This window comes from Nelumbo lutea, chromosome 3 (genome assembly GCF_056320005.1).
Source record: "Nelumbo lutea isolate HS-2025 chromosome 3, American lotus-T2T, whole genome shotgun sequence".
NCBI lineage: Eukaryota > Viridiplantae > Streptophyta > Magnoliopsida > Proteales > Nelumbonaceae > Nelumbo > Nelumbo lutea.
In genome coordinates, this window is record NC_142686.1 from 93,548,297 (window position 1) to 93,575,380 (window position 27,084).

The 27,084-nt window shown below is 37.3% G+C and overlaps 2 protein-coding genes across 3 annotated transcripts; one reads left to right on the forward strand and one right to left on the reverse strand.

The window, feature by feature from the left end:
- Window positions 1-832: 832 nt before the first annotated feature.
- LOC148866922 (uncharacterized protein At2g34460, chloroplastic-like) lies at window positions 833-6,142 on the forward strand. Of its 2 annotated transcripts, XM_088979498.1 has the most exons (5): window positions 839-1,418; window positions 1,619-1,738; window positions 5,185-5,233; window positions 5,330-5,457; window positions 5,565-6,142. In XM_088979498.1, the coding sequence occupies exons 1-5, from the start codon at window positions 1,221-1,223 to the stop codon at window positions 5,727-5,729; spliced, it is 660 nt and encodes a 219-aa protein (XP_088835624.1). In that variant the 5' UTR covers window positions 839-1,220; the 3' UTR covers window positions 5,730-6,142. The 2 variants fall into 2 exon arrangements, with proteins under 2 accessions (XP_088835623.1, XP_088835624.1); XM_088979497.1 differs by having other exon boundaries at window positions 833-1,418; window positions 5,185-5,457.
- A 7,053-nt stretch (window positions 6,143-13,195) lies between these two features.
- KASI (3-ketoacyl-acyl carrier protein synthase I) lies at window positions 13,196-26,483 on the reverse strand. Its single transcript, XM_088977510.1, has 7 exons — window positions 25,865-26,483; window positions 23,351-23,782; window positions 22,610-22,783; window positions 13,972-14,085; window positions 13,773-13,874; window positions 13,597-13,663; window positions 13,196-13,510 (listed from the first exon to the last, which is right to left on the reverse strand). The coding sequence occupies exons 1-7, from the start codon at window positions 26,321-26,323 to the stop codon at window positions 13,443-13,445; spliced, it is 1,416 nt and encodes a 471-aa protein (XP_088833636.1). The 5' UTR covers window positions 26,324-26,483; the 3' UTR covers window positions 13,196-13,442.
- Window positions 26,484-27,084: the final 601 nt, after the last annotated feature.

The following is a 27,084-nucleotide window of genomic DNA, read 5'->3' on the forward strand; positions in this document are numbered from 1 at the left end:
TGTAGGAAAGCAATATTGGTTTTGTTTGTTACCAGTGCTATGGAACCCTTGTTAGTATTGGTCTATATTATCTAACGTTCAAGATGATGCCATAGTAATGCCACATCATTGCACTGCTGGCAAAAACATTGAATTTGGCATTTCTTCAAACCACACTTTCATGATTTTCAAGACATGGTCTAGAGCAACGTTTTTTCTGAAAATACGATACCAAACAAAAGACCATTTTTTGAAACACCACTTTTTCTGATGTAATGCTTATATAGAGCCATTTTATGAGAAAATAACATCGATGTCAAACACTACAAGGGCCTGACACCCAAGGTGAGGTTTTCTACACACTTGTGGCTGCCAAACTCTGCTAGCTAATAGGTTTATTCCACCTCAGCTTTGATAGCATCATATATTAAAGTTCTGCCTTGATTTTTTTTTTTTGTTTTTATATAGACCCAAAACGAATATATTCTCTAATGATGTGTTTGGTTTCCTGGGAATTTATTATTACATTAGTGCGGTGTAAGCTTTTATTTCATATGAAACAATTATTTGATTTTACTATTTATCAAATAAATGGTAGAAAATTGAAATGCTTTGGTTTTTGTGTATAAGACATTTCTAAGATGAAAAATAAAAAAATATTTAAAGTAGAAAAATACAAATAAATATTTAAAATAAAAAAATTATAAATAAAATAGGGCGAATCCATGAACGTCCACGAATCCAAACACATAAAACTTACGGAACCAAACACATAATAAATTTATATTTAATTTGTAAAAATTGTAAAACCTTATTGGGAGGCATTTATTGAAACTTCTAATCTGTAACGTCTGTTGTTTCATTTTATTCTAGGGCCTGGTTTGTTTGTATTCATGGGACTCCAAATGATTCTGATTTTATTCTTGGTTGTAGTGCAATTTCATGGGACTGCAAATTATTCTTGTTTTCTTGGGTTCTCTTAAATTCTGAAATGAAGTTGACACGTGGAGCCGAGTCAGCTAGTTCGTGGCATTGTTCCAGGAGTTGTCCATCTTAAAAATGACGTTTTGACAGTCGTTTTCAGATAAATAAAATAACAGAAGTGGCATAGGCCCATATCTCTCTTCCACACAAACTTCCATCTTCTTTCCGATAGAAATTTTCTCGCCAAACCCTTCTTTTCTTCTTCCCTCTCTACATTCCGACATTCTTGCCCCATTTTATACTAATTCTACTGTCAGATGGAAGGAAGTGAGATTAGAGAAAAAGAAGCAGCAAATGCAACTGAGAGAAAGAAAATCTTTGTTGCTGGAGCTACCGGGGGCACCGGAAAGAGAATTGTTGAGCAACTGCTGGCCAAAGGCTTTGAAGTTAAAGCCGGAGTACGCGATTTGGACAAAGCAAAAAACAGTCTTTCTGACAACCCAGCTTTGCAAATTGTGGGTATCATTTATTTTCAGTTCTTTACTAATTGCGGTTCTCGGTTTAGTATTTTCAAGGTTAAATTGAAATGGGTTTTATTATTTTATTCTCTCTCTCTCTCTCTCTCTTGCTAATCACAGTTCATTGGAGTTTTTAAGTAGTGCATTTTATTCAGAAGTGATTTTGATAGAGTTCTTATTGTTTTGCTCATTTACAGGTGAGGGCTGATGTAACAGAGGGTCCGACGAAGCTAGCAGAAGCTATAGGCGATGATACAGAAGCTGTAATATGCGCCACAGGTTTTCGACCTTCATGGGATCTATTGGCCCCATGGAAGGTGAGTCAGTTAATTATATGACAGAGCAATGGTTGACGTCTTGTTTTACTTAGCTATGTTGCTTCTGTTTGATCGATAAAATAATCAATAGTTTTTTCTCTTCTTTGTGTCCCATCTATATGTTTCTCCTTGTTCATGTTGCATGGAAAAGGAAATGGTAGTCCCTCTGTTATATTAACAATTTATCTATGAACCTGAGAACTACTACTTGTAAAAGGATCCCATGACTGAGAACTTTTACTGCCAATCACACAATTATAATTTCTCTTTATCCTAAATAGTTCTTTCGAGAGGGAAGGATTGATTGTCTGCACTATGTGCATTCATTTAGTTCATACACTTCATTTTTCCCCATATGATAATGCATTGATTAGGAATTAACTTGTCTAAAGAAAAAAAATATAATAATTGCTTTCATATTGGTAATTTATTTCCTGTCTATGCCTAGAAAGCTTGAGTAGCTCAGACTGGTATCACCACCTCTCCACCTTTGCGTGGTCCAATGGACTGCTGAGACTCATTTCTGAGATTACATTCCTTTCAAATAATTGTTGTAAAGATCAAAGATGGTAGTAGAATGCTCTGAATAAACATATTATTGGTGACACTTTAAAATGATGTATCAATCTGGAAAAATCTGTCATTCCTTCGGTTCCTGGGCTTTCTTTGTACACAGTCTTGTCAGTCAAGCACCTGCAAGGCTAAAAGAGAAATCTTCAGTAGTAACTATATGACTAGCTACCTGAGAGGGACAGTCCCTACAGAGAGACTCATACACCCCGACCCAAAAGGAAAAATTAAAAACAAAAAGAAAAGCAGAACAGGAAGCTCAAAGCACAAAATCTGTACCAGAAATTTAGGTCCACTGTCCACATTGATATGACCTACTTTCTTGTGTTGCTGTTTTTTTTTTTTTTGATAAGCAAAACAATTCATTAGAACTAAGCAAACAAACTATTTACATCAGAAGATAACCAAGGATGGGGACACTCCCCTTGCAAAACCTTTACCTTTCTGAGCTAGTCAATGAGCAGCAATAGTAAAAGTTCTGGGAACATAACTAAAATTTACATTAGGAAAGGAGAGTAGAGGTGCCCTAATTGAAATCATTACTATTAGAGTGTTCCATTGGGTTAAGCCCTTGGAACTCTTTGAGGAGGATGTCCGTGCTGATGACTTCATGAGAAATAGAAGGAAGTAGCTGATCCAGCTCCCCTCAAGGCTGTCATCAGGCCAAGTTGGTCCCCACCTTCAGGCGTTCATAAAACTGAACTTTGATCGAAATATTGAAGGAAATTTAGGTCTTTCAGGCATTGGAGGAGTCTTTAGAAATAATGAAGAAAGAATCTATTCTCTTTTTACGGGTCCAATTAGTGTGGGTGATTCTTTGAGGGTTGAAATGATGACCGTCTAGGAAGGTGTTCAAAAAGCTAAGGAGCTGCACATCTGTAAATTGATAATTGAAGGGGATTCAAAGCTAGTTATAATTTGGATGAAAAAGGAAGAAGTTGCTGGTTGGGGGAACTACATTAATGAAAAAAAGTAGGTTTACATGGCTGTCACAAGGAATGGAGGTTAATCTACAATGGGTGAAAAGAGATGCTAATTCTTTTGCTGATACATTGGCTAAATAGGGGGTGGGAAGAAATCAATTGTTTTGGGCTATGTTGTAAACATGTACTTTTTTCAAGGCAGAGCTAAGAAAGCTTATCTCTCCCTTATTTCCTCTTTGTATTTACTTGTTTTATTATTAATTTAATTAATTAGATTCATATATTGGTAAAAAGAAATTTACATTAGCAAAAAATTTCACAACTGAATATATCTGATCCACAAGGCCATGCAGCTTTGCATCGGAGAAACGATATATGTTACTCCAACCTTGATCCCTAGCAAAAAGTAGTGATTGAAGATCAGCAGAAAAACTCTGCTTCTAAAGCTACACTTACAAGACCAACTGGACCTGCCACTGCAACCAAAAAGCATTTGTTAAGTCATAAACCACAAAACCAAAAGAACCTAGGTTATTTTTACTCAAACCACCATCACACTGGATTGAAACAGAAACCTCTTCAAAAACAGAAGATAGAATTTTTAAACAACAGTCAGGTTCAGAACTGTTAGTACTAACTTCTCTGCAGCTCAATGACAAATTATTCACTATATTACAAGCATTCTTAATTACCCACTAGACTGGTCTAGCCTGTTCTGGAAAGAGTTTATCATTCCTGGCTTTTCACACAAAATACAAAACCACAGCAACCCAGGCCAAAAGATCTGAAAAATCAGAAGAATTAATTCCTGAATCTAAAACGTACAAGAAAAAATGAAGCACACTATTACAGTGCTGAGGAATCTGCAGAGACCAAGGGCTCACAAATAAAACTGCCCTCGAAAAAGGACAAACACAGAAAAGGTCAAGCAAGGACTCTTCCTCCTGTGAATATAGAACACAAGTAGTTTCTACTTGCATACTTCTCCTTGCCATTTCTGCTTTAGAAGCCAGAAAATTTCTGCACTCTCTCTACTAAAACAATTTAAATTTTGGAGGTATTCTTAACTTCCAGACCTAGTAACACACAACACAGAATTATCCAAAACATTATGAGTTAAACACCATTCTTTCCTCAAAAAAATTTTAACTGAAAACTTACAATTTGTTTCTTCTAACCAGATAAAATGATCCTTATTTCTGTTTGACAGAATGTACATTCCTAAAATAGCTTCTTGTCCCCACCAGAAAAGTAACTAGACACTTTAGACTGATCCCAATTCCCCCTTGGATTAACTAGGTCCCTTATTACTAATGATTTCAAATTCTGATTTGAGGGACCAACTGGAACCTTAAAGGAGTTTGACCAGAAATCCAGGGGGTGTTCCAAACATTCAGGTTTGAATTAGGATGTGTTTGAACCCCCACTTTATTATACATCTGGATGAGAGCATTAGAAATAGACTTCCAAATGGGAGAAGCATTTCTACCTATCTTCCTTGAAAATTTCTCATTCTTTCATAAGTACGTAATCTGTAGCAGAGTAATCCGCAAGGATTGTTTGTCTGACAGGAACCTCCGTTATTTTGACCCAGATGTTGCTTACTGATACATGTAATCCATTCATATAATGCTAATTGATGGCCTTGGTTGGTGATTAATACATAATTTCCTTAAATAGGCATTCTTCTAACTAGTTCTCTAATTAGTGCAATCTATTTTTATGTTGACACATTCTCTAGGTACTATTCTCTCATGAAAGAAATTCAATAGTCATTCACCATTTTGGTTGAATTACTTGTATTTTTCAATGCTGATCGATAATTCAAGCATATCACAATTTACTCAAATAGTTTATGTACTTCCTGAAACCAATTCCAAAATAAGCTTCAAATTCTCACCTGTTATGTTGAATGCATTTTCTTCTAGGACCTGATGTTTCCTATCATTGCAGGTGGACAATTATGGGACAGTGAATCTTGTTGAAGCATGCCACAAAACTGGTGTTAATAGATTCATTCTTATCAGTTCTATTTTAGTCAATGGAGCTGCAATGGGGCAAATATTGAATTCAGCTTATATCTTGCTTAATGTATTAGGACTCGTGTTGATTGCAAAGTTGCAGGCAGAGAAATACATCAGGAAATTCGGTATAGACTATACCATTATAAGGCCCGGTGGGTTGAGAAATGAACCCCCAAGTGGAAACGTAGTCATGGAGCCTGAGGTAGAGCTGCTAGCATTTCCCTTTTTAAACATGTTTCCATATTTTTGTATGGCAACTGGGTTTCTTATCTATTAGCTTCATCCTTTCTTCTTGGGTCCTCTTTTCAGGATACTCTTTATAAAGGTTCTATATCCAGAGATCTGGTTGCAGAAGTTGCTGTTGAAGCGTTGCTCCATCCTGAATCCTCATACAAGGTTGTGGAGATAGTATCTCGACCTGAGGCTCCTAAGCGTTCCTATGAAGATCTATTTGGCTCTATAAAGCAACGCTGAATTGGTCTCTCAGGTCTCAACATGCAAGCCTATGATTGTGATGCTCACTACTGATCAACCAAGGGTGCTGCTTTTTCTTGGGATATTTTAACAATGACAGGCCTGTCTTGTATTTTTCTTCTTACGTGGTGCTGTAATATGTTTGTCCTTAAGTTGGAAGGATCAATTTACTGTATTTAGTCGAATAGTCGTCAGAACACCAACCACTGTAACTAAGTCCATTTCAGTGGAGCAGAAGAAACTTGCTTGATGATTGTATACTATGCATCAACTTGATCAAAGTAGGAGAAGATGCTGAAACTCTGAAGGAAGGCACAGAGGGGATGTCTATCTCCTCAACATGCTCGTTATGTTGTACGATTGAAGTTCTGTTTAATTATATTGATGAATGGAATGCAGACCATTTAGTGTTAGATGTGTGTGTGGGTGTAGAATTTGGAATGTCCAGACTTCAGATACACAGAGTAACGCATTCGAATGAATAGTCAAACCATTTCTTCACAAAAGCATGAATTTCATGACATGTCCATTTACAGAAAAGAATGAACCCCAACCAAACAATCACGGGAAATCAAGAATATGAAAATATAAAATTCAAAAGAGCCATGCAGCCAGAGAAGCCATGGCTGCAAGAATGGCAGGTGCACAGAGAACAACTCCAGCGTTCTCCATGGCTGGAGATGGGGCAATCTCTCCAACATCTTCGACTGCAGCAGCGGCTTTGGAAGTGTAGGAAACCATCAGGACCATAATGTAGATGGTGATAACCAAGGACAACCTGCGACCCTCCATTACAAGTTCTCTAGATATGAAAGAGGACGGAGAAACTAAAAATGGTGAATGGGACAACTTATCTTTAGAATTGGCTTTGAGTTCTGAGAAGGAAAGTAGAGTCTGAATGCTTTTAAAGAGAGTTTTGAGTGAAAAGGAATCTGCCAGCTCTTTCAGTGATGGCATATCCACAAGCTCAATCATTTGAGGTTGTGGGTTGTCATCATATTTTACAGTTCAGATTGTCTGGACCGGTAAACAGGCTGGAGTCGATGTTGCAACAGTCCAGAGCATTGAATCTGGAGCAAATATATTTGTAGCTTATGGCTTATAAGATTAAATTACATAGAAGCACATAATTGCCCAGACTAATATAATAGATGCTAATATTTTAATATTTTATAATTGCAAAGATTCCTGTTAATTTTAACTATTTAATTATATATGCTTAATTAACAGCCCAAAGCCGGATCTCTGTCAAGATGAATAAAATTACAACTAGCTGCCCCACTGCCAAATTGTTGAGACTTCAGAGATGCCTGTAACTGCCCTCTTTTAATTTTTTATAGAAACACTAAAATATCACTCATGTCACTCGACCTGTAACTTTCTCAAGGATCCAACTCCTTTTGGCTCAGTTAGTGTTAGCTTGTCTTATCTCGCTTGCCCCAAGCCTGGATGAAAGAGGGATTTATCAAGCTGGCAATTGTCATTAAAACTTTTGCCTAACTCTGATGATCATGGTCATGGATCCTGATATGCCTTTGATGTGTTGTAGATTTAGGTGTGTAATTCAAAAGTTTAGGAAGGATAGTTTTGTCTTTTTTTTTTGCTTTTATTTGCACACACTCACACATATCTCATACTCACATAAGTCATTTGATTTTTTGCCAAAGTTCAAATTTTGATTCCTTTCACTCTTTGAGCCCACTTTTCATTTCTTAGCTTTGCTTGAATCCCACATTAACTCAAACCTGGACCCTCATTGATAAAATTTGTCGGCATGCACTACTAAATGCTATGACCAACCAACTGTGTAACGTTTACCAACTATACCCCATTGCTATTGAAATTTAGAATGCTCTTAAAATTAAACATATCATTAAGGATGTTGGGGACAAAAAATTATGTCATTAGCATTTTCCTATCCTTTGCCATGATAGAGGAGAAGTTTGTCTCATCACAGATTCATGACTACCATATGATTATAAATGCAATTTATCATTGGGACTCTCATTGAGAAGCTCCCTACATCTTGGAAGTACTACAAAAATAACTTGAAACAGAAGCAAAAGGAAATGACATTGCAAGAATTGGTGGTTCACATCAGAATTGAAGAAAAGAACAAGGATAAGGAATGAGCTGATGCACTTAGTGAAATGGCCTTGAAGGCTGCTATAAGATAAAACATGAAAAAAACATGAAAGAACCAAAGGAAAAAAATGGAGGACAATACCACCAAGGCAAGAAATTTAAGAAAAGCTTCAACCTCAATTTCAAGAAGAAAGGTGCTTGTCATAGATGCAAAAAGCAAGGACATTGGGCACTGCATAGCAAACTCAATAAGAAGAACTCAGACAATGTTAATAATAACAAAATTTAGTTAAGTTGATTGAATCAGATGTCATTGTTGTAGTTGTTGTTTCTAAGGTTAATATCGTAGCAAATTCTATGGAATAGATCTTGGATATAGGAGCTACAAGACACATTTATAGCAACAGAAGTTGTTCCCAATCCTATACTCCCATTCGGGAAGATAAGCAAGTATTCTTGGGTGATTCTAGGCCCGCTCTTGTTATTCGCAAAGGAAATGTTCTCTTAAAACTGACTTTCTGGAAAATTCTATCTCTTTCTAATATCTTTCATGTTCCCAACACTCATAGAAACCTAATTTCAGGCTCCTAACTCAATAAAATAGGGATAAAACTATCCTTTAAGTTTAATAAATTTATACACAACATAAATGGGGCTTTTGTCAGGAAAGGTTATTGTAGTAATGGTTTGTTTGTTTTGAATGTACTTGAAATCATAAATGAAAATGATTTAACTTCTGTTGATATTGTTGACTCTATTGACATTTGGCATGATAGATTAGGATATGTTAGTATTCCATACTTAAAGAAAATGAAACAAATATGATTAATTTCTGATTTTTCACAACATTGACAAATGTCAAATATGCGTAGAATCAAAATTTACTAAGAAAAGTCACAAACTAGTACAAAAAGAAAATGAGTTACTTGGATTGATACATAGTGACTTAGGAGATATGAAAATCACTATTTAGAGGAGGAAAATCATATCACATAATCTTTGTTGATGACTTTTCTATATTTACCAAAATATATCTTCTTAGAAGTAAAGATGAAACATAAGAAATGTTCTATAAGTATAAAAACGATGTTGATTGTAGTTGGGCAAAAAAATTAAAAAACTTAGAATTGACTAGGAGGAGGATATGATTCTTTATACTTCAAGAAATTTTGTAAAAATACAAAAATAATACATGAAACCACTGCTCCCTATTCTCCTGAATCAAATAGAGTTGCAGAAAGAAAAAATAGGACTTTAAAAGAAATGATGAATTGCCTACTAATAAGTTTTGGTTTGCCTCAAAATATGTGAGGGGAAACCATAATAATTGCATGCTATCTTCAAAACAAAATTGCACATAAGAAAACAAGAAAAACACCCTTTAAACTTTGGAAGTGTTATAAACCAAATTTGAAATTCCTGAAAATGTGGGGGTGCCTAGCAAAAGTTGGAATCCTTGAACTTAAAAAGAGGAAAATTGGACCAAGAACTATGAATTGTACTTTTATTGGATATGTACAAAATAGTGCAACCTATAGGTTTCTAGTGCAAAAAGTCTAAAGGCAATATTGTAGAGCCTAATAATGTCTTAAAGTCTCAAGATACATAATTTTTTGAAGCCATCTTTCCCCATAAATGGGATAAAACTAATACATACAATATAATTAACAGAATAACTGAAAATCTTAACATCCAAGTGCTTGATAATAATTCTGAGTTAATTCTTGATCTTAGAAGAAGCAAAAGAGCAAGAAAAGAAACTAACTTGGGTGATCTTATGTTCTCATACTTGGTTGATGAAGATCCTAAAACCTATAAGGAAGGTGAAGACTACTTTGATACATTTTCTCTAGTAACAGAAATCTCCTCTATTACAACACTCTTAGTCATAGCTTCTATACATAACTTGATTATACAGTAAATGAATGTAAAAACCACATTTTTAAATAGTGATCTTGAGGAAGAAATCTATATGAACCAACTTGAAGGTTTTCAGGCCCTAAGATAAGAACATAAGGTATGTAAATTAGTAAAACTCTTCTATGGCTTAAAATAAGAACCAAAGCAATGGCATGAAAAATTTGATAATGTAATAACCTCTAATGATTTTGTAATTAATGATAGTGACACTTGTGTATAGAGTAAATTTAACGACAATTCTGGGGTAATAATATGCTTATATGTTGATGATTTGTTAATCATGGGAATTGACTTGTCTGTTGTGTAAGAAACTAAAAATTTCTTAATGTCCAAATTTAATATGAAAGATTTAGGTGAAGCTGAAGCTGATGTTATTTTAGGAATGAAAATTTACAAAGCCAATATAGGTATTTTATTACCTTAACCGCATTATGTTGAGAAAATTCTTACAAGATTTGGACAGTTTGATAGTAAACCAGTTAAAGTCCCTTATGATCCTAGTATTCACCTAGTTAAGAACAAAGGAAATGCTATATCTCAATTAGAATACTCTAGAATTATTGGACGTTTGATGTATTTTAAAATTGTATTCATCCTGATATTGCATATGCTGTTGGTAGACTAAGTAGATATGCTCATTGTCCTAGTATTGATCACTAGTATGCCATTGTTAGATTATTGAAATATATTAAAGGAACTATGGGTTACGGTTTATTTTATTGTGGTTATCCTTTAGTGTTAGAAGGATACAACAATGCATATTGGATTTCTGATTTAGAATCCAACTTTATCAGTGATTATATTTTAACACCTGGTGGTGGTATTGTGTCATGGAATTCTTCTAAACAAACATGCACAACTAAGTCCGCCATGGAATATGAATTTATAGCCTTGGAAAAGGTTGGGATTGAAGCTGAATGGTTGAGAAATCTCTTCATTGATATTTCTTTATGTGAAAAACCAATTCCCCCTATTTCATTACATTGTGATTTTCATGCTACTATTGCTCAAGCAAAAAATAAACCTATAATGGTAAAAATAGACATATCAGATCGAGACATAATGTAGTGAAAATATTAATTTCTAATGAGATAATATCCCTTGATTTTGTAAGGTTAGAAAAGAACTTGACAAATCCTCTAACCAAAGCTTTTCCTAGGAAGCTTGTGTTTGAATCTTCTAGAAGTATGGAACTTAGGCCTATTTTAAAGGTCATTATTGATCAAAACCCAACCTATGCAAGTGGAGATCCCATGAGTTAGGTTCATATGTGAAGAGCAAAGTCACTAAGTGACCTGTCGAGTACTATAAATTTTACTTATTTGTCCCTATTTCATTTTAAAGTATTCATTGCTTTTAGGTTGAGTTGCATACTCTTAACAAGTCACTGTTATTTTCATGATTATTAACTTTGTGTGATAAAGTAGTTCACACTTGTATTATATATTTTTGGATTCACATACGTGAGCTTATATGTGAGGCTGCCTCCTATGGAAACTTAGGCCGGTTTTCTAGTAAGCTCATGAAACCAAGATGACGCAAGGCCAAATTAGTGCCACCCCGTTGAACATGCAGTAATTATAAGACAATTGTGTGGGTATCAAATTATCGTCTATAGTGAAGGAGACTGGTTCATAGGCATAGTCCACTAGGCTTTTGTAGGCCTTGATTTGCATATCATAAATATAGGTTCATAGTCCAAAAGACATCTACATCATTGCACTTATATTTTAGCATCTCAACTCGGTATCACTTATTGCATTAAACTTGTTAATCATGTGGAGGATTGTTGTAGTTTTAGGGGTGTGATTTAAAAGTTTAGAAAGGATAATTTTGTCATTTCTTGCTTTTATTTGCATACACCCACACATATCTCATGTTCACATAAGCCATTTGATTTTTGCCAAAAATTCAAATTTTGTTCCCCTCCACTCTTAGAACCAACTTGTCATCTCCTAGCTTTACTTGAATCCCACATGGAAAAATTACAATATATTTGTAACTTATGGCTTATAAGATTAAATTACATACAAGCACATAAATGCTCATGAGACTAATATAATAGATGCTAATATTTTAATATTTTATAATTGAAAAGATTTCTGTTAATTTGACTATTTAATAATATATGCTTAATTAACAGTCGAAAGCCGAATCTCAGCATGAATAAAATAACTAACCGCCCCACTACCGAATTGTTGAGACTTTACCTATAATTTGCCCTCTTTATTTTTTTTTTTTAGAAACAGAAAAATATCACTCATGTCACTCGATTTATAATTTTCTCAAGGATCCAATTCTTTTTGCTTCAGCCAGTGTTAGCTTGTCTTACCTCGCCTGTCCCAAGCTTGGATGGAGGGATTTATAAAATTGGCTACTGACACTAAAACTTTTGCCTAACTCTGATGATCATGGTCATGGATCCTGATATGCCTTTAATGCCGATTCAATTTCTTTTGGGCTCCACTAGTGTGAGCTTGTCTTGCATTGCTGGTCCCAAGACCGGATAAAGGGGGTTGCACCAAGTTGGCAATGAAGCTTTTGTCAAGCTCTCATCATGATCATAACATGGTTATGAGTCATGATATGTCTTTACGACTCATTCATGCCTCGATAAATTATTTACCTGGGCAAACAAATGTATCCGAGCACCCTAATAAGTGCACTTACCATTCTCTTATTATCCAGGTAGAAGTTGTACAATGACCGTTTTATTCAAAGAAAGTAACATTATTAAAAGAATAATAGTCCCATCACATATTAACAATTTTCCACACGGATGGATAAGTGATTAAGTCTGGGGAGGGTATTACTTGTGCAAGTAAATGAGCTACTTGAGAATCATTCTTTTCCACGGGTACTACTAATACCAAAATATAAACGAGTTTATTTCTTTTCCATGACAACCATCAACTAAACCACCCCCACTTCTTGGAAAAGGATGAAACTTACTCCTCCATATGGTAGAAGCAACTGCCTTTTTCCCCCTACTAAAAACAGTTTGAGAGGCCAAGCCTTTTAGTTTTTGCTATAAAAACATCCTTAAAGCGAGGCGGTTTAAGTATAAAACAATTTCTGAGGCATCATTGTACAGTCTACCACCATTTTCTTGTTTGATTGACACATAAATAGCGAGTTACCATACAAAATCGCTTCCGTCCTGATCATTCGAATCCCCTCATCTCCTTAGCTCTTGATTGATGATTTGCGTTTTGAAGTTCTAACTGATTTTCTTTGAGAATCAATCCCACTCTGAATCATAAGTTCAGAACCACCTTGTATACATACATTTACCTGCCAACTAGTTGGCTACTGGTTTGAACCGTTAATAGATATGAAACAGCAAAGGCTGGAGCTCAACCCTCTAGCAGTTGACTTTCTGTTAATACTAACGTAAAAGAAAACTTTTGCTTACCAATAAGAACTTAGAAGCAGAAGCCCTTAAGCACAAACTTTAACAATTAGTAAAATGTCATGCAGATTCTTAAGTTAGGCACTAAATACCGGCCCTTAAACTAATAAAATGCATTACAGAAAGCTGTGAAAGTTGATTTGGTTCGAATACTACTACAAAATTGCAATTTTAAAGAGAAAATCGGATTTAAGTGATATGCTAGCCTCTATAAGAGATACAATCTGGGAATTCTTGGATGGGCAAGATTTTTTGTTTTTGTTTTTATTTCTTCCCGAATCAAATATGATTGACAATCAAGGCTTGAATGCTGAGAATGCCACAACTGAGTTATGTCCTCCAAAACCAAAAGAATTTGAAATGGCTACAAAATGGTGAAAAATGGTTAGTCTGCTTATACTTTACATACAAAGAGATGAAAACGAAAGATCTAGGAGCTTCAGAACTTACCAACATTCACTTCATGTTGTTTCTTTTTATTTGCGACAGTGTCAAACTCCACTGAAGGCTCTGGGTTCTGCATTAATGAAAGGAGATTTTTTCAAAAAAGAAAAAGAAATTCTCCATTACCATGTTGTTTTAAATATAATCAGAGAAGCATGAAAATATTTGCAAGTAATACATACAAATTGGTTTATACTAGGATGCAACCACCCTGTAGTAATGGCTTTCACTGTAGCAATGGCTTCTAGGCCTCCAGCTGCACCAAGGCAGTGCCCTATCATAGACTAAAAACAGAAAAGATAATTAGAAACAATAACATGCCATGAAAGCAATATGTGTGTGTGTGTGTGTGAGAGAGAGAGAGAGAGAGAGAGAGTTTACCTTGGTTGCATTTATTTTGATCTCTTTAGTGCTCTTGAATACCTTTTTAATAGCATTCACCTCAGCCAGGTCACCAGCAATTGTGGAAGTTGCATGTGCATTTATGTAGTTAACCTAGGAAAAAAGTAAAGAAGAGTGGGGAGAGAGTTATTTCATTTACTAATGAAATGATTCAGATTTCAGAATGGTGAAGCAGGATTCATGTAGCCAACCTCATATGGTCGGGACAAGGTATATATGATGACAATGAATGAATTGAGGAATTTAAAGAGAATTTGATTCCTTTTGGAACTTCAAACAGAAACTAGTGTACCCTCAAATCAAGGAAAAAAACTTTAAAGCTAATGATGGATTAGAACTTAGTTGTCACTTGGCCACTGTGTGATGAATTTAAATTCCCTAACTTGCAAAATTTCCATGAAATAATGAAGTCACGAACTGGCCATTATACTGCGAAATAAAGAAGAAATGTCAAGCCTTTTGATTCCCCTACAGAAGAATACCTATATTGGAACTTTGATAAAGGAAAGTTGTTCCTCTATTTGGTCATGAGCAACTTAAAAAAATGGGGACATAACTATTTTTTTTTCTTTGCTACTAGGTAGGGCTCTCAATGTTCAATGGATTCTCAATGAGCAATTGGTCATGGTTAAATGGACTCTGTGCAGCAATAGATTTCGTATCCATAGAAATGATCAGATGTTATCCATGTTATATTCACAGAAAACCTGTACTCACAGTTTTCAAGGCACTGAGGCAAGGCTAGGCGATAGAGGGTGCCTTGTCCTAGCTGCCTAGGTTATGGGATTTTTTCGAATAAAAACCATGAACCTTAGGATAATTCCCTAGGTTCCATTGCAAGCAGCAACCATCTTTCACTATTAATTGTTTACAATCTTAAAAAAAAATGTATAAACTTCATTTAAAACATAAAAAATCAACATATTTATGAAAAAAATGGAAGAAAGAAAAGATTCAGAAAATAGAGGGCCTGAGCCTCTTTTTTTGTCCTAGGAAAAGAAGCAAAGAAAAGAAGGAAGAAGATCAATATAGTGTACATCTTCGCTGAACCCTAACTAAGAAAAACAATAAAAAGAAACTAGTCTTTTAACTTAAACTGAATAATTTAGTTTAATAATGTCTATTTTATTATTATGAAATAGACAGCTAGGGCTGTCAATGGTCGGTCCGAGTGTCTGACCTGACGGACCCGAACCGATTGGGACGGTTCTGGTTCCAGTAATTGGTTCCAGGTCCTGATATAGTGTCCCGATTATTATCAGTTCAGAACCGGTTCCACCCAGTCCCAAACCGAGTCAGACCCAACCTGAGCTATATATATCTATCTATATATATATATATATATATATATATATATATATATATATATTATAATTGGGTCTGTTGGGTCAGACCCAATTGTCCTGAGAACCGGTCAGTTCGGTTTTGGGTCTAAAAATTACAGATTCTATCGGTTATGAGTCCTCAATATTTCATGCCGGGTTGGTTCTGGTTCTAGCTGGTCCCAGCCCAGACCTGACCCGTTGACAGCCCTACCAACAGCACCATGTAAAAAATATCTTGGTGATTGAGGTGATCCTCAATGAGCGTCTTATTGCCTAGTGTCACCCTACATAAAAAGCTACCGTGTTATTACCTGATTGTCATAGTTAGGTAGTATATCCTAGAGGTAGTCTCTATTTTATACGATTGGTAGCAGCATGCTTGTGTTTTGTTAGATGGTTGCAGGAAATTGTTGCGACTATGTGAACTCATGACCCAGGCATGCATTCAGTGGGTGATTTGGTTTATCCTTCTAGTTATAGCATGTCCATGTTTTGTTTTTCGAAGGTCATGAGAAAGTGCTATGATTATGTGAATGCATTGCTCCCATAGCTGTGATGAGATGACTAGCGGCGATGAGCAGAAGGCTAGCCACGATGTGACTAGGAGAATGATGAGGCCGAGAACCAAGTGCAATAGAAGTAAGGAGTGACGAGTCAAAACTCATTCCATGAAGTTGCAAAATCGCACTGGTGAGCGATCACAAGACATCCTATTCATTGCACTGATTTCACTCACCAAGACCCCTGTGATGACTCACCATTGCATGCAACAAGCTTCAACGTTCAGGCTGTCGTACTAACCTGCAATCTGCCAGAGTTCTATTGACAACTCCTCTCTCCTAGTATGTGACAATCACAGAGCTGACCCACCAGCGGATATCACACTGAACAATCTCCTGATAGCCAGATCACGTGTCAGACACCATCAGATGCCAATTTCTCTTTTAGTCTTATGATTGTCTTCTATTCAACTACCCTATTCTTTAGCAATTTTAGTAGAATGTTCTTTAGGTGCCAACATTCATAATGCTTCTTTTTCTCAGCATTATATAAACCAGGTCGCATCTTGTAAAAGAGAACTTTTGAGCATTTGAATACAACTGGTGTTTCTTGGCCTCCAAAGTTGCTGGGCCTTGTAAGGTTGCAAAACTGGAGGTTCAGTGTAGCTACTGTTGGTAACCCTCTATGAGTCTTTTAGGAATGCCGACCAGATCAGCAGTGGACCCTAGAAGTAGTCTCTATTTTTTTCATATAATAGCAGTTAGCTTGGGCTAGCAACAATAGGCATACACTCATTGGGTGCTTTGGTATTTCATTTCATTCATAGAATGTTTGTGTTTTATTTGATGGTTACAAGAAAGTGTTGTGACCATGTGAACCAGTTGAAACCACATGACCCAGCCATGCACTCACTAATTATTAGCATATTTGTGACTTATTTGAGGGTCACACGGAAGTGTTGTGTCCATGTGAACTCATCAAAATAAAAAATCAGTCAAGCATGCACTCACTAGGTGATTTGATTTTTCAATTGATTGATAGCGGACTGTTGAAATCAGTCAGTTTTGTTAGTTTCTTTATTTACTTTTTATTATGTTTCTGTTCTTTAGTGCCGCAGTGGGCATTCTTGTACTTTTACTCCCTTTTATTATTAGTTGGGACACTCTAATATAAATACCAATGACTGGCGCCGTTAGCCACTGATTTTGGTCCCAGAATTTTTTCTACCTCTCTTCACTCCTTTCTCTCTCTTCTTCTCCTTCTCTGTTTCTCTGACACCTTTAACCCAGAAAACATGGTATCAGAGTGGGCTTTCTGGGTTAGAAGCAGTGCGATAAAGTCCTCTCAGTTTTTCCTCTGCTGTGGATCAAATTTGATCAAGGAGTGGATCGGACTGATCTGAAGGGGTTTCTTCTAGTCTTTGTTCCCTTCTTTCTTGGTCGTGTGCCAAGAAACCCTTAAAGGAAGGGAACTCTGATGCTGTGAAGGCAGGTCTGCTTACTTCTGTGGGTTCTGGGGGTGGTGTAGGTCTAAATGACCTGTGACTGTGTGACAATGGTTGCTAATGTTTCTTGGGGAATTACAGTAGTTGTGTGCCCATGGAAATTGATGAAGGGGTACATATAAAGGCAGCCTAGCTTCGGAATTGTCTTTTTTTTTTTTCCATCTCTGAAATGGTTTTCAGCAGTGTGCAAGTAATTTTTTCTTATATGTGTGTGGTATCCCTATGACCTTTTTTGACTGAACTGTGGACTGAACTGTTGACTGAGTTGTGACCGAACTGTGACTGAATTGTGGCTGAACTGTAACTGAACTGAACTGAACTGAACTGTGAAATCAGACCTTATATCATGTCATCTGAGGATTCTATTGTGTCCAGTCGGTCCTCCAGTCAAGCTGTCAAGGTGGAGTGAGTGGAGGATTTGACATGAGTTTTTCCATGGTTGTGATACTGTTTGATGGTTTCAATTACCTAGAATGGTCAAGGGCAATTAAACTGCATATGATTGTCAGGGAGAAGGTGGGCTATATTAATGGTAAAACCAAAGAACCAAAGTCTCAGGGTGCAGAGCATGATAGGTGGGACCAGGAAAACAGCATGGTGATGTCATGGCTGTTACTTTCTATGCTGCCTCTGGTCAGGAAGACATTCATGTGGACTGAAACAACTGTTGAGATTTGGGAGCAGGCAAAATCTACCTATTCAGAGAAATGTCATTTATGCCAAAATATACCAGTTGCAAGCTGCCTCCTCTACTTGTAAGAAGGGGGAGAGGAGTCTCTCAGCCTACTATTCAGATTTGATATCAATTTGAAAAGAACTGGACCACTATCAGAACATAGACTGGATGCTAAGGCCTACAAGTCTTTGGTTTCCCAGCAACAGCTCTTGGCCTTTTTTTGGGATTGAACCCTGTATATGAGTCTCTTAGAGTTCAGATATTAGGAAGTAAAGATCTTCCTTCAGCACAAGAAGTGTATGGCCATGTACAGTTTGAAGAGAACAGGCAGACTGTGATGAATAACTCCGAGGGGGAGCAAATTGTCTTAGTGGCTAAAGGGAGTGTGGGTGTAGGTGGCAATAATTCTTTTAAGAAGAGTGACTTCCTGAAGGCCAGAAATACTTGGGATACATGTTGGGACTTCCATGGGAAGCCAAAGTGGGCTCAGGAGTTGAGAGTAAGAAATCAAATCAAATAAGAAGGCAGGACAACAAGTTCAGAAAAAGTACAATACAACAAACTTGGCCTCTCAGGAGTCTCAGCTATCTATTGCTATCAGCCAGGACCACCTCTCTGAAAAGGGCATGAACTTATTAGGTGATTTGATTCACTTGATTATTTTTTGATGAATAATAATAAGTTTATTGATTCATAAGCAAATTAGAGTGAGTTCATACAACATCCCAACGAGAGGCGCAAGCTGCAGTCCCTCCTTGAAACTTACAAGTAAACTAGGAAAGAAAAACAAGAATCACAACTGAGCCCAAAATAATTCTTCCCTATTTACCCCTTGCTTAGCTAACACATCTGACAAGGTATTTGCTGATCTCCCCACCCACTGTACAGTGACCAACATATTCCTTGTCAACCAACTAAATTTCTTCATTTCATTCTTGTATCGCCACATAGCCTCTTCAGAACTTTTTAACCAACCCACCACCACTTTGGAATCCCCCTCGATTATTAGATGTTGTACCCCCAGCTGGTTTGCAAATTGGACCCCTTGTGCAACATCTAAAAGTTCTGCCCTGATGGAATTCCCAATTCCCAAAGGACCTGAGTAGAGCAACAAGATCTCTCCCTTCTCATTTCTCAAAACACCCCCCACTCCGGATAATCCTGGATTACCCATGTTGCTTCCGTCAAAGTTCAACTTAATTGAGCCTTCGGGTGGAGGAGACCAGCTTGTAATTGATTTGGCCTTTAAAGATGAACACCTTGCTACTGCTGACAAATTTCTTCAAATGTCATTAAAGGAGAATTGATGAAAGATTTCCAAGGTCTTCAGCCAATGTATTGCCCTGTTTAACACACAGTCTTTCAAATCTTGGTTGTTCCTTTCCTTATCTTGAAAAATTCTGAGATTCCTTTCCTCCCAAAGAGTCCAAGTCAAGGCAGCACGAAAACATCTCCACATAATTCTCCCTATTTTTGTAGGCCAATAAAAGGTAGAATGGTTGAAGAGCATGTGAACTTCTATTGGTAGAATCCAACTACTCCCAAACAACAAAAGTAGCCAAGCCCAAAGGTCTGTAGAAAAGGGACAAGATACTAATAAATGGTAACAATCCTCACCGTGAGCTCTACAGAGGATACACCAATTAGGAGAAATACAGAGAAAAGGTCTTCTCTTTTGTAGGTTGTCTAAAGTGTTTACTTTCCCATGGAAAACTTCCCAACAAAAAGCCATAATTTTTGGGGGAACTGGCTTACACCAAATTTCTTTTGACGGAAAGGGATGGTGAGTAGGAAGTTGAGAGATGGACTTGAAAAAAGAAGCACAAGTGAAGGTTCCATTGGGTCTAGGAGTCCAAACCCTCTTATCTGGCTTGGAGGGATCCAAACAAACCTGATTGAGACACCCAAGCAACAAAGAAAGAGACTCAATTTCAGCATCCCTAAGTCCTCTACGAAACCCAAAATCCCAAGTAGGACCTAAGGGTGTCCCCAAAGGTGAGACAAATTTTGAGATCATCTCTTTTTTGTACAAAGAAATAGAAAAAAGCGAAGGGAACAAATCCTTTAACGGTGAGTCTCCTACCCAAATATCCTCCCAAAAAAGGATAGAGTTGCCAGAACAAACTTCATACCTGTTCAAATTGAGGAGTTGAGGAAGGGTGTTGTGAATAGCCTTCCAAGGTGCTGCTAGGTTAGCTTGCCTCGATACTCCAGCATCCCATCCATTCTCTGACCTCCCATGAATGCTTCCCACCACCTCATGCCACAGTCTCTCTCTTTCCAAGGGCCATCTTCACAACCATTTCCCTAATAGAGCTTGATTCTTTCTAGTTACCCTCCCAATTCCCAAACCCCCCTCTTCTTTACTTCTGCAGACAATTTCCCAATTAACCAAATGATCCTTTCTCTCTTGTCCTGGCTCCCATAAGAAGTCTCTCATCAACTTCTCCAGCTTCCTATCTTCCCTAACTGGTATCCTAAAGACAGACAGACAAATAATAGGTGGGTAAGTTAGCCAAGGTAGCTCTTATTAGGGTAATTCTTCCTCCTGAAGAGATATAGTTCCTCTTCCATGAGACTAATCTCTTCTCAAACTTTTCTAACATTGGGGTCCAAAATCTACTCTCCCTAGGATTTGCCCCTAAAGGAAGCCCTAAATATGGCATAGGCCAAGCAGAGGTGGAACACTCAAGACACTCCGCAATAGCCTCGACCTCCCCTACCTCCAAATTTATACCTGCTACGCAACTCTTTTCCAGATTTATTCTCAAATTAGAAAAACTTTCAAATCCTTTTATTAGCTCCTTTAGGTTTGCTACCTTTTCACTAAGACCTCCTTCACAAAAAAATCATTAGGTCGTCTGCAAATTGAAGGTGGGTGACGGGGACTTGGTGTCTCCCTATTCTCCAACCCCTAATGGCATCTTCGCTGTCAACCTTAGTAACGATCCTACTAATCACATCAGCTACTAAGGTAAAAAGGAAGGGTGAAAGTGGATCCCCTTGCCTGACACCCCTGCAAGCTGGAAAAAAATCCTTAACGGTACCATTTACCAGAATAGAGTAGTGACAAGTACTGATACACCCAAAGATCCAACTACACCACTTGTCCCCAAATCCACCATTTCGCATAACCTCTAATAGAAACTCCCAGTCCACCAAATCATAGGCATTTTCAAGATCCAATTTACAAATGAATCCTTTCCTACTAGACCTTTTCATTTCCCCCACACTCATTCGCAATTAGAATATGATTTGTTATTTGTCGCCCTTGAATGAAAGCCCCTTGAGTTTCACTAATGATGGTAGGGAGGACTGTTTTGATCCTCAATGAGAGCACTTTAGCCATAATTTTATAGATGCTTGTCACCAGACTAATAGGCCTATAATCTTTTGGGTGGTTGGCATCATTCTTCTTAGGTATCAAGGCAAAAAAGGTGTCATTAATTCCACATTCCTGTGTTTTATTAGCATCATTCACTTGATTATTGGCATTCCACATTCCTGTGTTTCATTGTATCATTGCAAGAAAGTGTCGTGACCATGTAAGCTCATTGAAATCAAATCACCCAAGCATGCACTCACTAGGTGATTTGGTTTTTCATTTAATTGATAGCATGTTTGTGTTTTATTGGAAGGTTGCATGAAAGTGTCATGGTTTTTTAAACTAATCACTCAACATGTTAGGCTACCTTAATATTTCTAAACTGTCATAGTAAGGTAGTAGACCCTAGAGGCATTCTCTATTTTTTCATATGTTAGTGGGTTGTTACTTGTTAGTGAATCATTTGGGTAGAAACAGTAGAATGTACTCACTAGATAATTTGGTTTTTCATTTGGTTAATAACATATCTGCATTTTATTAGAGAATCACAAGTGTTGTGACCATGTGATCGCATCACATGAAACTGAATCACCTAGGCAAGCACTCACTAGATGATTTGGTTTTTCAGTTGGTTGATAGAATGTTGTGTTTTATTGGGGGGTCAAAAGAAAGTGTTGTGACCAATGTGAACTCAAGCTATTTTTGTATTCTTGATTGTTGAAGTAAGGGAATGGACCCTATAGGATAGTTTTCAAGGCATTGCAGCCAGGCTAGGTGTTGTTCCTTTTTGGAATAAAACCCATCCTTCACTATTAATTGTCACCTAATCACATAGGTGATGGTTTTTTTTTTGAATAAAAAACATGAATCCTAGGGTAATTTCTTGGGTTTCTTAGCAAGCAACAACCACCTTTTGCTATTAATTGTCTATAGTCTTCATAAAAAATGTAAAATTTTCATTTGAAACATAGAAAATCAACATATTCATGGTTTAAAATTAATTTGACTTTAAATAAAATGGCTCCAATTGCAAACAAGGTGGGAAACAATTACAAAAAATAAAAGACGTACAGCTTTAAGAAAGTGGAGTTATATATTCAACTATTAGTAAAAAAATCTTCACTTGGGATACAAAGGAAAAATATAAAGGACAAACATAGAAAACAGTTTATTTACTATAAAATACATATAAAAATAAATTAAAACAATATTTCCATGCAACCTGAGCAGACAAGAAATAAATAACCTATCATAATATTAGCGTTGAATAAAAGCAAAGAGAGTACCTCCTCTGGAGACACACCAGCATCTTCAAGGCTGCTCTCAATACATGATGAAACACCAAGTCCATCAGCTCTTGGATCAGTCATATGATAAGCATCACAGTTAACTGCACCTCCCAAGTATTCAGCAATAATTGGTGCATCACGCTTCATTGCATGCTCCAAACTCTCCATTACCTATGAAGAGAATGACCAAACATTAGCAACCAAGAAGAAAAAGAGACCTTATTACATAATCTAAGACAGCTTATTTTAAGGAATCAATGACTGCTAAAACAAAGGCTTAATGACAGCCAAGCTGGAGTAGTATCTATGTATCACTTAAGTAATAAGTCCAACATAAAGATGTGCCTAGACTACATCTCAACTTGTTTTCCTTTAAAAAAAACTTGGTCTTTCATATAAAGAGTCCCCCCCCCCCCCCCTTCTTCTCCCTACTATTTATTCATAGATGAAAATTTGTTCCCAAAGGCCCAAATTCCTTGCTATGTACTAGAATGAAGATTCTTTCATTGGTATCCTATATTTTAAGAAAAAAACTAGAAGTTTGCACAACTATAATTAATTGGGCAGAAGTCCAATAAAAGGTTGAATGTAGGGCTCACTGTGGAATTGAACATACAGTTGAGTGGATCCCCTATCTGATGGACAGTGTGGGACTTACCACATGTAGAAAAGCTCCCTACTTGGCCTAATGGGTGAAAGATGTCATAGATTACACATCCAATGACTTCTCTAACTTACCAACACTCCAGCACCTTCTCCCATAACAAAGCCATCTCGTTCCTTGTCCCAAGGCCTTGAAGCAGTTTGTGGATCATCATTTCTCTGTGACAAAGCTCTGCATGCAACAAATCCACCTAACCCAATGGGAATAATTGCAGCTTCAGTTCCACCAGCAATCATTAGATCAGCTTCACCTCGCCGGATGTGGTTGGCAGCAGCATAAAAACAATAATTGGATGTAGCACAAGCAGTCGAGATTGAATAGTTTGGACCCATGAAACCAAGTTCAATTGCAAGCAAAGCAGACCCCATGTTTGTTATAGCATAAGGAATAAAAAATGGAGTAATTTTCCTGTGACCTTTCTCTATTAGAGCTTTAACACCATCAGAGAACACTGTAAGACCGCCCATTCCTGTCCCAACAAGCACACCAGCTCGCTCCTTGTCAATCTGTAAAAAACATAGATTGAACAAAGAAGAGAGTGAGGCATATTACATTAATAGCATTAATGCATAATCTATGGAAGTTTTGAGGACAATAAAGCTCCAAAGTGAAGCTAATTTTATCTTACAGATTGTTTTGAACTAAGGCCCCGTTTGGTTCGTGGGAATAAGGGTCTGGAATCAGAATCAGAATGGGCTCTTCCAATTCCAACTGTTTAGTTGGGCGGAATCGGAACCCCATTCCCATTCCTGGTGGAATGGCATTCCCCCGTTTGAGGGAATGGCCATTCTCTCCCCCTCCCTTGGGAATGAAATCCCATTCCTGTCAATACCAATCCCCATTCCCATTCCTGTCTGAACCAAACAGACTATGGGAATAGACCATTTCGATTCCAATTCCAAAGGATTTCGATTCTGATTCTGATTCCGATTCCGATTCCGATTCCGATTCCGATTCCGACTCCGTCTGTGAACCAAATGGACCCTAAAACAAGCATTTGATGATATATCACCAACACATGTACAAGGGCAAATTCACTGGAGTTTTAAAACCTATTATAGAGTAAACAAGAAATCAAGCCATTAGTATATCAATGACAGAGAAATACAAATTACAAGAAAGCTTTGAAGAAAACTCCCTGTGAAAACAACACAAATAGCAATATTTCATGTAGCTATTGCCTAGTACCTCTACCAAGTAACAGCTCTTTACTCCAATTCAATTTTGTCTATTTGTTTCATGCTCACTCAAACCAAAATCCTGGCTTTTCAGAGGCTAGCCAGTTGTATAGAGCATCCTCTCATGACTAATCACAAAACTCCAGATTGATGATGAACAATAGACTGTCAAGGGCGAGAGAGCCATCTGATTTTCCATTTGTTGTCTTGATCTACAATTTCTATTATTTCCTTATAATTTTTAATCACTTTTAAGTTAAAAAGAAGAAACTTAGACGACAAAAGAATAACCTAACTCGGGATACACCTTTGTCTTATCGATGCACTTTATCCAAGAAGATGGGAAACATTATTGGGTCTACACCCAGAGTCATAGGGCTTATAATTCAAATAACCTTACTTATGTTGTACTATAACAATTAATTGGTCTATAACCAGACTGAAACAATTGAAATAACACCATATTAAAGATGCAGAAACACTACATATCTAAGCAGGGCCTGAAGCTCCAGCTAATACTTTGAACATGATTCTAAACCTTTTTCAACAATATTTTACACAAAGGCCACACTAAAGAATTGAGTATCAAAAGAAAACACCTCCTACCATGTAACAGCAGAAGTTTTCAAAACATTTTAAGGTTTACTAATGGTAAAAAAAAAATCCCATTGGTTGCGGTTTCTTGAATCCAAGTAGGATGTCTCAAGCACAGCAACTCTATGCAATTAGGGTCCCTAAGACTTCTTTGCAATCTGGTACTTGCTACTTTAAATATGTACAGGGTATAGTTTTCACCCCTTGAACCTCAACGATTCACCTTTTAGAGTAAATGGGTGTAGAAGGACATGAATTTATAACTGATGCAAGAGATAACTCAGCCAAGTTCTTCATAGTTCTCATTAACCCAACGCAAATCCTTTCTGCTTACCTTTCTATGTAGAAAGCCATGGAAAAGTATAAAACCAATAACCTCAATCCTTCTGGGAATCAAGGGGAGTGATTCCATGGTTCAGCCAATTAGAGGTTTACGTCAGTTTTTAATCAGAAATCCAACACCCAATTAAGGTGTTTGAAACAGAAACAAAATTAGATCTTGATCATTTACAGCCCTCCCTCTGAATCATTTCTCTATTCTATTCATGGTTCACTACCAGTCTACCATAACTTGTACAGAAAGCGATATATTTGAATCTATAACTCAGATCCAAAATGCAAAGTTCGCAATTACCTCCACGAGTCTGAGAAACATGACATCATTATAGAAATGTATGATAAGGGAAACCCACCATGTTGAAGAGTTAAATCCAACAGCTAACGAGCGAGAATAACGAAAGAGAAATTACAGCAAGCTAGCATCAGAAGTAACGATGTAACAAATGGATTAAACAAAAAGAACCCGAAGGTAATGACCTTGGAGAGGTTGTCGCCACCAAGGCCAGCATTTTCGAGGGCCTTCTTGCCAGAGACGAGGCAGTAACGGAGACAGTCGTCGAGGCGACGGTCGTTCTTGCCGTCAATGTAACCCTGGGAAGTGAACCCCCGGATTTGGCCAGCGAACCTGGTTGGGAATTTGGAAGCATCAAACCGATCGATGAGACTAATGCCGCTCTCTCCGGCGAGGAGACGATCGTAATAGGTATCGACGTCGTTTCCAAAGACGGAGACGAGACCCATTCCCGTGATGACGACTCTCTTCTTGGGGTCAGTCTCTCTCTTGGGGGCTGATGTTGTTGGGGCTACAGCACAGATCAGAGTAGAAGGGTTCTTCTTGGTGGTGGTGGTGGGCTTGATGTTGGTGAGTTGAGGAGATTGCTTGCGGAGAGGCTCCAGTGGAGAGACTCGGAGTGTTGGTGACTGGAGGGCCTGCATATTTGCTTCCGCTGCTGCTGTCGCCGCTGCTACCGGTGGTGGTAGTAGTGGTGAATCGGGTGATGCAGAGGTGGTGAGGGGAGTTGGGAGTTAGCTCAGCGCCTCACCCAAATACGAAAGATTTAGAAAGAGCACGTGAGTTCTGAGTTCTTTTCTTTTTTCTTTTTTTTTTCTTCTTTTTTAATTAAAAAATGTGATTGCCTTTCTGAGTTTCTGTTTCCGAGTTGGGAAATGATGACCCACCCACCCGACTACAAACCCGTTTTTCCTGATCCAGATTCAAGCTGTTTAAACTTTAAACCGCGTAGGCATACTCCGAGCTTTAAATGGCTCTTTGTTTAATAAATGTTTGATGTGGAATTTATGTTAATAGCCTAGAAAGGTGGTTGATCAACATTTTTCGGCGTCATTATGAGTCGAATAAAAACATTAAAAATTGATAAATAATAATAATAATTATCTGATATATTAGTATCAATTTTCAAATAACGATAATGGAACTAAACACCATCCAAATTCATAATAATTAACCAAAATCAAACCCATGTTAAAAGTTGAAACCATGAACCCTAACCAAATCAGAGTGCAGTTTGGGCATGACGAGATCTGTTTTTTACAAATGGGCGTCTCACAAGCACATCCACCATGCACTGAGAATATCGATCAAAATTTGCCCAAAACATTATAAACTATTAACTAGGACCAACCCGATCATAATGTGACATCATCTATGGATTCGGTCTCTTGCTCCAATTTCCTTA